Source organism: Bufo bufo, chromosome 10 (assembly GCF_905171765.1).
Source record: "Bufo bufo chromosome 10, aBufBuf1.1, whole genome shotgun sequence".
Classification (NCBI taxonomy): Eukaryota; Metazoa; Chordata; class Amphibia; order Anura; family Bufonidae; genus Bufo; species Bufo bufo.
In genome coordinates, this window is record NC_053398.1 from 103,445,710 (window position 1) to 103,463,065 (window position 17,356).

Below are 17,356 nucleotides of genomic sequence, written 5' to 3' on the forward strand. Positions count from 1 at the left end.
CCAATCCATTCAATCAGCTATAGAACAACATTAAATATACCTAAGAGGTCTTGCGTGACACCCCCTACTTTCTTGCGATATCCTCATATACTCTAATTTGTATAATTAATTGCACCCTGTTTCATTAGCTGCACAAATTGACTTTAGATCTCATCAATAAAAGAACTGGCGTTCATACAGTACAGACCAAACGTTTGGACACACCTTCTCATTCAAAGAGTTTTCTTTATTTTCATGACTATGAAGGCATCAAAACTATGAATTAACACATGTGGAATTATATACATAACAAACAAGTGTGAAACAACAGAAAATATGTCATATTCTAGGTTCTTCAAAGTAGCCACCTTTTGCTTTGATTACTGCTTTGCACACTCTTGGCATTCTCTTGATGAGCTTCAAGAGGTATTCCCCTGAAATGGTCTTCCAACAGTCTTGAAGGAGTTCCAAGAGATGCTTAGCACTTGTTGGCCCTTTTGCCTTCACTCTGCGGTCCAGCTCACCCCAAACCATCTCGATTGGGTTCAGGTCCGGTGACTGTGGAGGCCAGGTCATCTGGCGCAGCAACCCATCACTCTCCTTCATGGTCAAATAGCCCTTACTTTCAAAGTTTTCCCAATTTTTCGGCTGACTGACCTTCATTTCTTAAAGTAATGATGGCCACTCGTTTTTCTTTACTTGGCTGCTTTTTTCTTGCCATAATACAAATTCTAACAGTCTATTCAGTAGGACTATCAGCTGTGTATCCACCTGACTTCTCCTCAACGCAACTGATGGTCCCAACCCCATTTATAAGGCAAGAAATCCCACTTATTAAACCTGACAGGGCACACCTGTGAAGTGAAAACCATTTCAGGGGAATGGCTGAAAAGGAAGCTGAAAAGGATGCACAATGCCATCAGATAGAAGCACAGCACCAACAGATGAAAAGTCTGGAAAGGCATAAAGAAGTTAAGATCATAAAAGCCAGACTCGGACTACACGAGGAGGATATGAGTCAGAGTAGTCATAGGTCCAAATCTGTACTAAGTGAAGAGGCAGACTCCTACTTTCTGCATTCTCCCAGGAGAACGGAAGGAAATCTCCAGCACTTAGTGAAGAAATAAGTCATTATCCTTCCATCCCTGCAGAGAAAGACAAAGAGAGGCCTAGTCCAGTGTTAGGAAAAAGGTGTGTGACCTTCTATCTCTAATGGAAAAAATGAAGAAGGGGACTCACCTGATTCAGAACTAAGTGAGAAAATAGAACTGGATGATTAAATTCCTAGATGTCACTGCAACGGTCAGAAGAATGTTATAACCATTGTCCCACCAAATCAACAGAGAACAGTCCTCGCTAGACTTCCCATTCTGGAACATATTGTATTTTCAGGAGATGTGCTGAAGTTCATAGAGTGGAAGGCAAGTTTTGAAATGATCATTGAGCATCATTGCTTCAGTCCAGTCGACAAGTTATTCTACCTTCAGAGATATGTTGGTGAGGAAGCAAAGAAAGTTCTTGAAGGTAACTTCTATAGAAAAGACGAAGAAGGCTACAAGCAAGCTTGGGAAAAATTAAATGCAAGATATGGTCATCCTTTCTTAGTACAAAGAGCTTTTAAAGAGAAAATGAATAACTGGCCCAAAATATGTCCTAAAGAACACCTCAGACTCCAAGAGCATGGTGACTTCCTGAAAGCATGCAGCAATGCCATCCCACATGTTCAAGGACTAGAAGTATTGAACGACTATCTAGAAAACCACAGGATGCTAACTAAGCTACCTGAAGAAGTGGCTTCTAGATGGAATCGCTATGTGACTAAACACTTATATGTCGAGTATTTATTTCATATAAGATATGAAATCATAAAAATTATGATTTCATATTTTTATGAAAAATAAAAAATTTAATTGGCGGACATACAGTACAGACCAAAAGTTTGGACACACCTTCTCATTCAAAGAGTTTTCTTTATTTTCATGACTATGAAAATTGTAGATTCACACTGAAGGCATCAAAACTATGAATTAACACATGTGGAATTATATACATAACAAACAAGTGTGAAACAACTGAAAATATGTCATATTCTAGGTTCTTCAAAGTAGCCACCTTTTGCTTTGATTACTGCTTTGCACACTCTTGGCATTCTCTTGATGAGCTTCAAGAGGTAGTCCCCTCAAATGGTTTTCACTTCACAGGTGTGCCCTGTCAGGTTTAATAAGTGGGATTTCTTGCCTTATAAATGGGGTTGGGACCATCAGTTGCATTGAGGAGAAGTCAGGTGGATACACAGCTGATAGTCCTACTGAATAGACTGTTAGAATTTGTATTATGGCAAGAAAAAAGCAGCTAAGAAAAGAAAAACGAGTGGCCATCATTACTTTAAGAAATGAAGGTCAGTCAGTGTCACGGCTGTGTGTGAGCAACAAGAGCATGCACAGAAAATAGAGCTACTGACCGGACCCAAACTAGGGAGGATAAAGGGTGACCCCTGTCCGACCCTCAAAAGCTCTCCCTATGCTGCTAAGCCCATGCCCGGATCCAAATGGTGGAAGGACGCATGCCCGCGTACCTAAGACTGATGGCCACTGTAACCCCTACAATAGTGGAAGGGGCACGGCCACCGGTGCCCTGCTCAGTATATGGAGGGAACCGTGGTCGCCTCGGATCCAGTCAGAAAACACACAGATACACAGCAATGTCTGCACACTTAGCTGAAGGGCTGCAGCCGCAGTGAAGACGGATCCAAAGACAGGCTGGCAATATCCGGAGTACTTGCTGCAGCAGAACACAGGTCCAGTGAAAGGATAGCATACAAGGGAAGATACTCAAGCAAGAGCTACAACCCAAATGAGAAATATAATCCACACCTACAATAGGAGGAGGGGGAATATAAAGGCAGGGAAATCAAACAGAGGAGAAACAGCTGGGAGGAAGGAAACAGAAAACTCCTCCCAGCTCTAATAGTGACATCATCACAGGGGTGGAGAAACAGAGCTGTGAGAACGTCCCAAAGCTCTGGTAGTGACAGTCAGTCAGCCGAAAAATTGGGAAAACTTTGAAAGTAAGGGCTATTTGACCATGAAGGAGAGTGATGGGTTGCTGCGCCAGATGACCTGGCCTCCACAGTCACCGGACCTGAACCCAATCGAGATGGTTTGGGGTGAGCTGGACCGCAGAGTGAAGGCAAAAGGGCCAACAAGTGCTAAGCATCTCTGGGAACTCCTTCAAGACTGTTGGAAGACCATTTCAGGGGACTACCTCTTGAAGCTCATCAAGAGAATGCCAAGAGTGTGCAAAGCAGTAATCAAAGCAAAAGGTGGCTACTTTGAAGAACCTAGAATATGACATATTTTCAGTTGTTTCACACTTGTTTGTTATGTATATAATTCCACATGTGTTAATTCATAGTTTTGATGCCTTCAGTGTGAATCTACAATTTTCATAGTCATGAAAATAAAGAAAACTCTTTGAATGAGAAGGTGTGTCCAAACTTTTGGTCTGTACTGTATGTCCGCCAATTAAATTTTTTATTTTTCATAAAAATATGAAATCATAATTTTTATGATTTCATATCTTATATGAAATAAATACTCGACATATAAGTGTTTAGTCACATAGCGATTCCATCTAGAAGCCACTTCTTCAGGTAGCTTAGTTAGCATCCTGTGGTTTCCTAGATAGTCGTTCAATACTTCTAGTCCTTGAACATGTGGGATGGCATTGCTGCATGCTTTCAGGAAGTCACCATGCTCTTGGAGTCTGAGGTGTTCTTTAGGACATATTTTGGGCCAGTTAATCATTTTCTCTCTAAAAGCTCTTTGTACTAAGAAAGGATGACCATATCTTGCATTTAATTTTTCCCAAGCTTGCTTGTAGCCTTCTTCGTCTTTTCTATAGAAGTTACCTTCAAGAACTTTCTTTGCTTCCCCACCAACACATCTCTGAAGGTAGAATAACTTGTCGACTGGACTGAAGCAATGATGCTCAATGATCATTTCAAAACTTGCCTTCCACTCTATGAACTTCAGCACGTCTCCTGAAAATACAATATGTTCCAGAATGGGAAGTCTAGCGAGGGCTGTTCTCTGTTGATTTGGTGGGACAATGGTTATAACATTCTTCTGACCGTTGCAGTGACATCTAGGAATTTAATCATCCAGTTCTATTTTCTCACTTAGTTCTGAATCAGGTGAGTCCCCTTCTTCATTTTTTCCATTAGAGATAGAAGGTCACACACCTTTTTCCTAACACTGGACTAGGCCTCTCTTTGTCTTTCTGTGCAGGGATGGAAGGATAATGACTTAATTCTTCACTAAGTGCTGGAGATTTCCTTCCGTTCTCCTGGGAGAATGTAGAAAGTAGGAGTCTGCCTCTTCACTTAGTACAGATTTAGACCTATGACTACTCTGACTCATATCCTCCTCGTGTAGTCTGAGTCTGGCTTCTATGATCTTAACTTCTTTATGCCTTTCCAGACTTTTCTTCTGTTGGTGCTGTGCTTCTATCTGATGGCATTGTGCATCCTTTTCAGCTTCCTTTTCAGCCATCAGTTGGCGCTGCACCTCGATGGGAGCTTCCATTTCAATTTCTGATCTCTTGACAGCAAGTTGTTCAGCTAATTCCTTTCTTTTTGCTGAAGTATTTGAGGACTCTGATATGTGGGTGGCACTTCTGCTAGCGAAGGAAGTCACACTTGAGATTGTGGTACCACTTTAGGACCTAGCATAGTCTCTCATAAAAAGCTCATTCATTCTACTTCTTGCTTTAAAGTCGTTGGCCACTATATAAGTACTTTCCACTATATAGTTGGAGGTAGGGTAAAAAAGAGTTTCCTAATATACTTTATTAAAAAAAATCTGAATGGTAATGTTTTATAATGAGCCCCGCCCCCTCAGCCCCGCTCTGCGTGCAGCCAGTTCGTCCATGGCTGCACGCGACATGGAGGAGCTTTAGAGAAAGCTCGTCCATGGCTTTATTCTAACTGCACATGTGCTGCTTTTCCTAATAAGAGCAGCGCATGCCCAGTCTGCCCCTGCCACGCTCTCTGCTCCGACTCTGTCTCTACAACCGACTTATTCCTGTCAGAGTTCGCAGCGGGAAGAAAAGTAAGAGAGCGTCTGAATAATAAGATGCCTTTCACTTTAAATGCAATATTGAAAAATGCAGAAATAAATGACTTTCACTTTAAATGTAACAGAGATAAATGCAGGCAATAAATGTATTTAACTTTAAATGCAATAGAGTCCGTGTATTACAAACTGTCCTTTGTCTTTTATGTCAGTCTTAAAGGAGAAGTGTCTTTTCTTGATGTGTTGCGATGCTTGCGCTGACTTGCGATGCTCTGCGCTGAGTTGCGATGCTCTGTGCAGACTTATAATGCTTTGTGATGACTTGCGACGATCTGTGATGACTTGCGATGCGCTGGCTTGGATACGCTGCTTGCAGGCTTTGGGCCTAGTGGCGGGAAACTAGCTGGCTGCAGTATGTGGTCTCTCCGTGTATAGTGGTGCAGGCACTCTAGCTCTGGAATTTGGCCTCCCACCATGCATCTCTTTCTCTCTCTAGGGATCGCAGAAGGGTTGGCGCTCTTTCTCTGACTTTTTTGCCTTTGCCATTCTGCCACTTTAAGAGTCGGCTGCAGTTTGACTAATGCACACGTTTTATCGCCTCTATAGTAGCTCCGCTGAGGTGTCCTTGCTTACTCACTCAGGAAACAGTTGCTGCGCGGCGGTATACAAGTTGAGAAGCGCAATCACTTTGCCCTCTGAGGGTAATAGTTCCATTGTGGCAGGCGCAGCACTATGAAGTGCCTTTTGCGCTGTGGCATTAGAAGAATTTTGACATCTCTGACGTTTAGTCTAACCAGACTGTCTATTACTTTGTAATTCCTCTAGCGCCGTTCTATGGAAACAGTAGGTTTAAAGAGCACACCAAATGCTTGAAATAACTTCTTTATTAACTTCAACTTTTGCCGCCTCCGCAGCAAATAGTCCATGTACAAAACACATGCTGAATAAAGTATCACAAAATGGCGGTATGCAAAAGATGGTGGTTCAATCTTGTCATTCAACATAAAATGGTGGATATATTTCTCTCTTCAGTATCTGTAATCTCACTTTAAGTTATCTAAGCACTTTATGATCTCTCTGAGAGGTATATCTGAGGTCTAATAGTTCACTTGCTGAATTTGGTCGCAATTTGCAATATGCAGTTAGCAGTAACTATTTGCAGATTGGTTGAGTATGATCTGGTATGGTTGTATGCAATTTGGATTGCAATATGGAATTTGAATGGTTGCAATTGTGAACTTTGCAGTTTCCAATTGGTGGAACTATTTTGGCCTTTCTGCTTCCATAAAACACAGCTCTTAGTGGAGTGAATGTCTGTTCAGCTTCTCTCTCTGGTGAATAATAATTTCTAGCAGCTCCTGCTAGGGAATTTCCCACACAGGCTGTGTGTGAGGCTGGCTGTGATTGGCCAAGACTCCTGCTGTGTGTGAGGCTGACTGTGATTGGTCTAGACTCCTGCCCAGCAACAACTGTTTAACTCTATGCTTTCTGTTGTTTCTGCTGTGTCATTAAGCTTACCTCACATCCATATAATGAATCTTATAGGCATATTATCTTTTCTGCTTCTGTGAACACAATATATATAACAGTTATATGACATCCAAACATAAAGTTACTGTAAATAACTCTGCTTTTGTCTTTAACACACAAACATAGGAACTGTATTAAGGTTATTGGCAGGTCTAGCTGTATAAACATATGAGCTATGTTAGCAACCTAAGACAGGTCTTAGCTGGCCAGCTACATGATGGCCCCCACACACATTAATATATTGTCAGCCAAACCCAGCAAGAATGGCAGGATCGGCTGACAGTCTAAAGTGTGGGGAGAGCTCCTGACTCTCCCCTGACAGAAGATGTTGGAGGAGAGAAAGATTGGGCAAAGTATCCTTTTGTTGTCCTGGAAGATAAGCCACCACCTGAAGTGTCTGGGAGCAGCTTGATCCTCTCTCCCCACTGAATACATATACAAGTATGTGCAATATGTAAGCATATGTACGGTATATATATTGCGATCTGGGTGTGGGGTTGCCGATGACAAAGCCACAGGCTCCAATAGGTTAAAAGTCCAAATATTTATTTATCTTCCAAGCAACACAGTGGCATCCACGTTTAACATTCACCTGGTTGAACCCACTGAAACATAATCCATAACAGTAACAAAACAAAATAAAAAACAAACAAACACCTGCCCATCTGGACACTAAGGCTACTTTCACACTTGTGGCAGAGTGATTCGGCAAGCAGTTCCATCGCTGGAACTGCCTGCCAGATTCGACAAAACGTATGCCAACTGATGGCATTTGTAAGACTGATCAGTCTTAAAAATGCCTGATTAGTCAGAAAAATGCATTGAAATGCTGGATCCGTCTTTCCGGTGTCATCCGGCAAAACGGATCCGGCATTTATTTTTTTCACCTTTTTTTTCGGTCTGTGCATGCGCAGACCGGAGGGACGGATCTGGTATTTTGAATGCCGGATCAGGCACTAATACATTCCCATGGAAAAAAATGCCAGATCCAGCATTCAGGCAAGTCTTCCGTTTTTTTGGCTGAAGATAAAACTGTAGCATGCTGCGGTTTTATCTTTTGCCTGATCAGTCAAAAAGACTGAACTGAAGAGATCCTGAATGGAATGCTCTCCATTCAGAATGCATGGGGATATAACTGATCGGTTCTTTTCCGGCATTGAGCCCTTTTGACGGAACTCAGTGCCAGAAAAGAAAAACGCTAGTGTGAAAGTACCCTAACTATACATTAGGTACACCGAACATAGGAGGGAAAGGGAAAAGGAGATAAGGCCTAAAAACTAGGGAAGGAAGATGGACACCTATAAACACTTCTGAGTTAGAGGTGCAGAATCAATAGCAAAAATGGAAATATTTTTCTCTAATGCACTCGGTGACAACCCGTGCATAGGGATGAACTGAGCATCAATCAGGTTCACCCCTGACCCGCTGTCGATAAACACCTCAACCCCCAGAGTTTTTGACTTTAGCACCACCTCAGCAGTCAGGAGAAATCGGGTATTACCAGTCAAAGAAAAATGCACATTTTCTGACTTTCCGCTCACCCCTCCAAGAGTCAGATGGGAATTAAACTTCCTTTTTTTTTACGCTGAATGTATGGACATACTCCGATAAAATGTCCCTCCTGTCTGCAGAAAAAAACCCTCCTGTCTGCAGAAAAAACACACTCCCTTCTTACGACCAGTATGCGGTTCATCCCCAGACCCCATGGGTTCGTCCCCAGACTTAAACTCAGGAGCATCTTCACCCAAAGTGTCAGAGGAGGACGATACATCATGTGATAGTACGTCCTGAGAGTGGGGGCCCCTAGATCTTTCTCTCAGGCGTCTATCAATGCGTATGGCAAGAGACATAGCAGCCTCCAGAGACACAGGAGTTTCATGAAAGGCCAAAGCGTCCTTCAGCCTCCTTGATAAACCCTGACAAAACTGGCTATGGAGAGCCAGATCGTTCCACTCAGTATCCGTAGCCCACCTCCTAAACTCAGAGCAATAAATCTCAGCAGAACAATCTCGAAACTTCGAAAAATTAATCCACCGACTGGAGAGACTGCGATCCGGTCGGCAGAGAAAAAGCCCATTACTGCGCATTCCCCTTAAGCAATGAAATAACCACACCGACTCGCTGTTTCTTATGCCCAGATGAGTGTGGATGTAGCCTAAAATTCAGTTTGCACAACTCCCTAAACAAAATGATATTATCACGTCCCCCAGAGAATCTGTCCGAGAGGGCAACTTTAGGCTCCAGATAGGGCTGGTTTCCACCACCAGGACCAACAGCCTGTGGTTATCTGTTAAACAAACTCCAGCTAGGACTCCTGCAATGCCACTGCCACAGAGGACCCCCAGAAATGGCAGATGGGTTACTGTAGGTTCGGGAAGTCTTAGAGTGGTGGATAGAAGACATGTCCCACAGTCGGTGGTTCTCCATAATTCATTTGCAGCACTCTCAGAATGTAAGGACAACATGGATATGGACTCAAGCACAGAGGGTGTGAAACCATCGACTCCTATGTCTAATGTATGCAACAAAAAAGATAAAGTGAAGTCTCAAAGGAAGCAGCTGTTGCTGGGTGATTCAATCATAAGAAGTGTGGAGCTTAAAGAAAATGGTTTTGTGAGATGTCTCCCTGGGGCTACTGCTAGAAGAGATAGAAGACGTATTATTAATATTGTTAAGCAAGCAAAGCAGGAAGGGGACGTGGATGTTCTTGTCCATCTAGGGACAAATGACCTGGCTTGCAATGAAGTGTCAGAGGTGAAAAAATCTTTTATCACACTTGGTAATGACGTACAGGATTTTGCATCCACCATTTCATTTTCTGAAGTTCTGCCTGTGCATAATGTTCAGAATGATAGGCAGAGGCGCATAAAGGAGTTCAACATATGGCTTGGTAAATGGTGTCAAGAGCAAGGATTTGGCTTTGTTTCTCATGATAGCTCTACTTGGAATAGAAAGGAACTGTACAAAAAAGATGGTTTGCATCTTTCTCTCAAAGGAACAAATGTACTTAGTGAACAACTCCAAGAATTTGCGAAAGAGTATTTAAACTAGGAAGGGGGGGCAAAAGAGTGAAAATAAAAGAGTCCAATTGCCCCCCGAAACAATGCCAGAACAGGTCAGAAGCACAGAGGTTAAGAAATGATAAGCTCAGAGTCCTGTCTACAAATGCTCGCAGTTTAGGTAAAAAAATCAATGAACTTGGGTCAATAATGGCATCTGAGAATGTCGATTTAGTGGCTGTTACGGAGACATGGTTTAATGAAAGAAATGACTGGGACATAACCATACCAGGGTACTCTTTATACAGAAGAGACAGAGAAGGCAAGAAAGGATGAGGAGTGGCCCTGTATGTGAAAGATAGCATTAAATCTAACCTAATACAAGTTGGTGAGGCCAACATAGAGTCAGTTTGGGTTACGTTGCAGTTTGCTACCCATGCAGTAACTCGTGTAGGTGTGATATATAGACCACCTGGTCAAGTTAAAGAACTAGATGATCTACTAGTTGAAGAAATAGCTAAAATGACAATGAAAGGAGAAGTTATCATTATGGGAGATTTCAATCTTCCAGATATAAACTGGAAAACCAAAATAGCAAGTTCTACCAGGAGTACAGATATTCTAAATTCCCTACTGGGGTTATCTCTACAACAAGTGGTTGAGGAGCCAACCCGGAGGGAGGCCATTTTGGATTTGGTATTCACAAATGGGGATTCGGTATATGATGTCATTGTAGGCGAAACCTTGGGATCTAGTGATCACCAGTCAGTGTGGTTTAATATAAGAACTGTGAAAGAGTCCCACCACACAAAAACAAAAGTTTTAGATTTTAGAAAAACAGACTTTTCAAAAATGAAATTAGTCATACATGAGTCCTTATCAGACTGGAACGGATTACAAGGAGTCCAGGAGAAATGGGACTACTTAAAAGGTGCATTATTGAAGGCAACAGAAAATTGCATTAGACTTGTCAGTAAAAGCAAAAAAAGGAAGAGACCACTGTGGTACTCAGCAGAAGTGGCCCAAATCATTAAAAATAAAAAGCTAGCATTTTGTAATTATAAAAAACCCCAGAGCAATGAAGATAAGGAAATCTACAAGATTAGGCAGAGAGTGGCCAAGCAAGTTATAAGAACTTCTAAAGCGCAGGCAGAAGAAAAACTAGCTCAGTCTATGAAAAAAGGGGATAAGACATTCTTCAGATATATAAATGAAAAAAGGAAATTAAAACAAGGAATAACTAAATTAAAAACAAAGGACGGAAGGTATGTAGAAGAGAATAAAGGGCTAGCCGACTGCCTTAATGAATACTTCTGTTCAGTTTTTACAAAAGAAAAAGGAGAAGGACCTCCACTAGAAAGGATGACTAATAAATCGTTTGATGCATGTATCTTTACAGAGGAAGATGTTCTAAGTTTGCTGTCTAAGGTGAAGACAAATAAGTCACAGGGGCCTGATGAGATACACCCAAAATTATTAAAAGAGCTTAGTGGTGAGCTGGCAAAACCGCTAACAGATTTATTTAACCAATCATTAGTAACAGGAGTCGTCCCGGAAGATTGGAAATTGGCTAATGTCGTGCCCATTCACAAGAAAGGTAGTAGGGAGGAATCGAGCAACTATAGACCAGTGAGTCTGACATCAATAGTAGGCAAATTAATGGAAACCCTATTAAAGGATAGGATTGTGGAACATCTAAAATCCCATGGATTGCAAGATGAAAAACAACATGGGTTTACTTCAGGGAGATCATGTCAAACAAATCTTATAGATTTTTTTGACTGGGTGACTAAAATAATAGACGGTGGAGGTGCAGTAGACATCGCATATCTAGATTTTAGTAAGGCTTTTGACACTGTCCCACATAGAAGACTTATCAATAAACTGCAGTCATTGAGCATGGACTCCCAGATTGTTGAGTGGATTAGGCAGTGGCTGAGTGACAGACAACAGAGGGTTGTAGTCAATGGAGAACATTCAAAACAAGGTCATGTTACCAGTGGGGTTCCACAGGGATCTGTACTGGGACCAATTTTGTTTAATATCTTCATAAGTGATATTGCAAAAGGCCTCGATGGTAAGGTTTGTCTTTTTGCTGATGACACAAAGATATGTAACAGGGTTGATGTTCCTGGAGGGAAACGCCAAATGGAAAAGGATTTAGGAAAACTAGAAGAATGGTCAGAACTCTGGCAACTGAAATTTAATGTGGATAAGTGCAAGATAATGCACCTGGGGCGTAAAAACCCAAGGGCAGAATATAGAATATTTGACACAGTCCTGACCTCAGTATCTGAGGAAAGGGATTTAGGAGTAATTATTTCAGAAGACTTAAAGGTGGGAAGACAATGTAATAGAGCAGCACGAAATGCCAGCAGAATGCTTGGATGTATAGGGAGAGGTATAAGCAGTAGAAAGAGTGAAGTGCTTATGCCGCTGTACAGAACACTGGTGAGACCTCACTTGGAGTATTGTGCGCAGTACTGGAGGCCATATCTCCAGAAGGATATAGATACTCTAGAGAGAGTTCAGAGAAGAGCTACTAAACTAGTACATGGATTGCAGGATAAAACTTACCAGGAAAGGTTAAAGGACCTTAATATGTATAGCTTGGAAGAAAGAAGAGACAGAGGGGATATGATAGAAACTTTTAAATTTACAAAACAACAAAGAAATGCAACACACAGAAAAGCCAAAATACAAAGGGAAAGGTAACACTTAACTTCCAAGAAGCTATGGCAGCACCAGGAACTCAGCCGAGATCCAAACACCAGATATCCACAGGTCCAACTGAGGCTATAAACCGCACAGCATTGTGGGAGAGGCAACTATAAATAGGGAAGGTTAAATGATCACAATAGCAACACCTGGACATAAATGGTGTGGCCAGTACCAGAAACAACAAAGACACCTATTGATCCACAAGGTAAACATGTCAAATCAAACCACGTGTTGCCAGTCTCAAAGGTCTCCTGCCACTCACTGTCATGGAGACGTCCGTTTGTCTCGGTACGTCTGTGACAATCAGGCTTTGCACAACAATCAGATCTTGCAGCTTCCAGGCACTGACTGAATGAGGCTTCTGCCCTGTATTTATTCAGCAGCTACACCTGAGTTTTCCTCAATAGGGGAAAGTGGTGTACTGGAGTGGAGAGGGAATGGTATGTCCCACTACCAAAACCTCCTGCCATTCCATAAAAATCCAGCCCATAATACATTTGAACAAAGTGCCTCAGCAAACTACACTTTGCTGAAGCTACCCAGCTTTCCTGGATTCTTTTGCCTGACCCATCTAAGCATTCTGGAGGAGATAGACATCACCATCAGTACTTTACCAGTCACCATGTTACAAGATATATACATATATACGCATACACACACAGTGGCCATTTTTCTTTTGTTTGGAGACTGCTGATGAGGAGTGGAGGTAGTGCTGGGAGGATAAGGAATATAAAAAGCACAGTACAAGGCTCTGTACAGTGCTTTCCAACTTAAAGATCTTTACAGGGGTTGTCTGGTCTCAGGAGAAGACCCCGGGATCTGTCTGAAATGAAGAACAGGTATGTACGTACTCTACAGGTGCTGCACCTTAGCTCTGGTTCTCCTGGCCAGGTTTTACTTAGCTGGCTTCAGCGGTGATAGCACACTGACAACCTGACAGCTGCAGCCAATTATTAGCCTTGTCGGGTGCACCGCTGGGGCCAATGAATGGCTGCAGCGGTCACATGCGTTAGGACAGTGATTAGCTGCAGTTGTCAAATGCCATATACAGTACCGCCACAGAGCGGACCAGTTCTGCAGAGAAAGGTGCTGTAGAAAGGGGTGATTATAAGAATGGGGTGATACGAAAGGGGGGATTCTAAAAATGTTTAATGACCTCCAACCATCCCTTCAACTTAGGGTTGCCACCTGGCTGGTATTTTCCTTTAAGGACTGCTACTAATGAGCGCTTTCATTGTGGAGTACTCATTAGTAAAGCCTTTAACTCCCGCCCCCACCCCCACTTGTGTCAAGAAAAAAAACTCCCCTCCGGTCACTTGCTGCTGACCGGATGTGCAGGACAGGACCTGCGCTCCAGCGTGATGACGTTTTGCAGGTCCTATCCTCCAGTGAGCAGTGAGTGTTCCCAGCGCAAGCAAATGGAGGAGGGGATTTTTTTTTGTATGAGTAGAGAAGGGAGCATTATTAATTTTGGAGGGCACTAATAAGAGCACTATTAATTCTGGGGGGCACTACTGGAGGCACTATTAATTCTGGGGGGTACTATTAATTTTGTGGGGCACTAATGGGCGCCTTATTAATTCTGGAGGGCATTAATTGGAGCATTAATATTACTGGGGGCACTAATGGGGGCATTAATGATGGCACTATTAATTCTGGGTGGCGCTAATGGGGGCATTTTTAATTTTGGGGAGCACTAATTTTCGCATTAATATTACTGAGGGGCACTAATGGGGGCATTATTAATTCTAGGGGGGCACTAAAAGAGGCATTACTATTACTGGGGGCACAAATGGAGGCATTAATAATTCTGGGGGCCCTATTGGGGCATTAATATTACTGAGGGGCACTAATGGGGGCATTATTAAATCTGGGGGGCACTAATGAAGGCATTACTATTACTGGGGGGGGCACTACTAGGGGCATTTATATTACTAGGGCACTAATGGCGGTATTATTAATTCTGTCGGGCACTAATGAAGGCATTACAATTACTGGGGGCACTAATGGGGACATTAATTTTGGGGAGCGCTAATGGGGGCATTAATATTACTAGGGGCACTAATGGGGGGAATTATCAATTCTGGGGGCACTATTAATACTGGGAACCACAAAGGGGTTCTGCAGCTGATTGGCGGGGGTCCCGGGTGTCGGACCCTCGCCGTTCAGATGCTGATGATCTATCCAGAGGATAGATCATCAGTTAAAACAAACTGTAGAACCCCTTTAAGCCACGCCCCACCCGTTGGGGTGTGGCTTAATTTGGCCCTATGGTTGGGAAAGGATGCCCACATCCAGCATATCAACCCCATCTACAGCCCTCATCCCACATATCTACCCTTCAGTCCTCTACTTTGAAAGCACCATTCCTCCCATAAAGCACATTGGGGGAAATTGATCAAACTGGTGTAAAGGGAAACTGGCTTAGGTGCCCACAGCAACCAATCAGATTCCACCTTTCATTTCCCAAAGGAGCTCTGAAAAATGAAAGTTGGAATCTGGTTGGTTGCCATGGGCAACTAAGCCAGTTTCCCTTTACACCAGTTTTAGATAAATCTCCGCCATTATCCTCACGTTACTCTGCTCTTTCACACTGCCGTAGTTCTGACAGATTACTATACCTCGTGACGAGGGTATAGCCTTCTGATAAGGTATAGTAATCTGTCAGAACGCCGTCCATGACCCGCACCCTCCATCCAGTTCCTGCACTGACTAGCGGAGGCAAACCACGTGACCATCTGTCAACCACGTGACTCGCGCATCAGCAGAACAAACAGAACCATTGAGCTGCGGTCTCGTTTCCTGAGGGGAAGGAGAAAACGGAGCACAGAACGGAACGGAAGTAGATTGAGTTGGTGAACGGCTCTTACGCGCTTCGTGTGTACGAGGCGGGAGATCGCTCCATAAATGATGGCTTCGGCTTCTAACATTGACGTAGACGCCACTCAGCACCTGAGGGACATTCTGAAGCTGGACCGTCCTGGAGGTGAGGAGAGGGGGGGTCCTGCTCAGGGGGTGGAAGGGAAGTTTGGGAAGTAGAGGCTGGGGGCTCCACTGTTCTGTGCCTGAGAGAACTTCTCCATGGAGGAGCACAGCGTCCTGGAGAGGAGGAGGCCATGCTCTGCTTGTTCCCAGGGAAGTCCTAGTCATGAAGTGGATGTGCTCAGGAGCGAAAGTTCCCCTCTGCCTTGGGAAGCGTCCTGTCAGTGTGAACAGGTTCCTAGGCAGCAGGAGCGGTTTTATTGTCCTGTAGTAATTATGCGGTAAGTGGCTGCAGCGCCTCCTGGACTACACATGGATTATTACAAGAAATCACGGTTTTATTTCCACCGTCAAAGGGGTTCTCCGCACTTTTTAGGAAATCAATCCTGTAATCTATCATGTTGAAGAAAGATAATTTAGTTAGTACTTGCCCTGCCGCCCACTCTGCTGCACTAACACAGGCTGTGGGATCTTCTGCCTAGGTACCAACCAGACAGGGCCACACATCTGGTCAGGAACTGAGGGGAAGAGCCCGCAACTTGTGGCCAGAGAAAGGACTGATTTCTTAAAAAGCCTGGAGAACCCTTCTAGTAATAGTGGAGCATCTGTTCTTTAGGTTGGTATCCCATGTAGCGGAGCTTCTGGCCTTTAGGGTGGTGTCCTGTGGAGCTTTTCGTCTTTAGCGTGGTGTCCCCCATAGTGGAGCGGAGCAGCTGGCCTCTGGGGTGGTGTCCCACGTAGTGGAGCGGAGCAGCTGGCCTCTGGGGTGGTGTCCCCCATAGTGGAGCGGAGCAGCTGGCCTCTGGGGTGGTGTCCCCCATAGTGGAGCGGAGCAGCTGGCCTCTGGGGTGGTGTCCCCCATAGTGGAGCGGGGCAGCTGGCCTCTGGGGTGGTGTCCCCCATAGTGGAGCGGGGCAGCTGGCCTCTGGGGTGGTGTCCCCCATAGTGGAGCGGGGCAGCTGGCCTCTGGGGTGGTGTCCCCCATAGTGGAGCGGGGCAGCTGGCCTCTGGGGTGGTGTCCCCCATAGTGGAGCGGGGCAGCTGGCCTCTGGGGTGGTGTCCCCCATAGTGGAGCGGGGCAGCTGGCCTCTGGGGTGGTGTCCCCCATAGTGGAGCGGGGCAGCTGGCCTCTGGGGTGGTGTCCCCCATAGTGGAGCGGGGCAGCTGGCCTCTGGGGTGGTGTCCCCCATAGTGGAGCGGGGCAGCTGGCCTCTGGGGTGGTGTCCCCCATAGTGGAGAGGCTCAGGGGCAGCTGGCCTCTGGGGTGGTGTCCCCCATAGTGGAGAGGCTCAGGGGCAGCTGGCCTCTGGGGTGGTGTCCCCCATAGTGGAGAGGCTCAGGGGCAGCTGGCCTCTGGGGTGGTGTCCCCCATAGTGGAGAGGCTCAGGGGCAGCTGGCCTCTGGGGTGGTGTCCCCCATAGTGGAGAGGCTCAGGGGCAGCTGGCCTCTGGGGTGCTGTCCCCCATAGTGGAGAGGCTCAGGGGCAGCTGGCCTCTGGGGTGGTGTCCCCCATAGTGGAGAGGCTCAGGGGCAGCTGGCCTCTGGGGTGGTGTCCCCCCATAGTGGAGAGGCTCAGGGGCAGCTGGCCTCTGGGGTGGTGTCCCCCATAGTGGAGAGGCTCAGGGGCAGCTGGCCTCTGGGGTGGTGTCCCCCATAGTGGAGAGGCTCAGGGGCAGCTGGCCTCTGGGGTGGTGTCCCCCATAGTGGAGAGGCTCAGGGGCAGCTGGCCTCTGGGGTGGTGTCCCCCATAGTGGAGAGGCTCAGGGGCAGCTGGCCTCTGGGGTGGTGTCCCCCATAGTGGAGAGGCTCAGGGGCAGCTGGCCTCTGGGGTGGTGTCCCCCATAGTGGAGAGGCTCAGGGGCAGCTGGCCTCTGGGGTGGTGTCCCCCATAGTGGAGAGGCTCAGGGGCAGCTGGCCTCTGGGGTGGTGTCCCCCATAGTGGAGAGGCTCAGGGGCAGCTGGCCTCTGGGGTGGTGTCCCCCATAGTGGAGAGGCTCAGGGGCAGCTGGCCTCTGGGGTGGTGTCCCCCATAGTGGAGAGGCTCAGGGGCAGCTGGCCTCTGGGGTGGTG

General features: G+C 45.3%; 1 protein-coding gene across 2 annotated transcripts in view; it reads left to right on the plus strand.

Moving 5' to 3' along the window:
- The first annotated feature begins 15,104 nt into the window (after positions 1–15,104).
- The window catches only part of EDC4 (enhancer of mRNA decapping 4), a 149,454-nt gene continuing 147,202 nt past the window's right edge, over positions 15,105–17,356 (plus strand). For both annotated transcript variants that reach the window (XM_040408982.1, XM_040408983.1), the window contains exon 1: positions 15,105–15,290. In XM_040408982.1, coding sequence (XP_040264916.1) covers positions 15,212–15,290 — 79 coding nt within the window. In that variant the 5' untranslated portion in view covers positions 15,105–15,211. The remainder of the gene's footprint in view (positions 15,291–17,356) is intronic.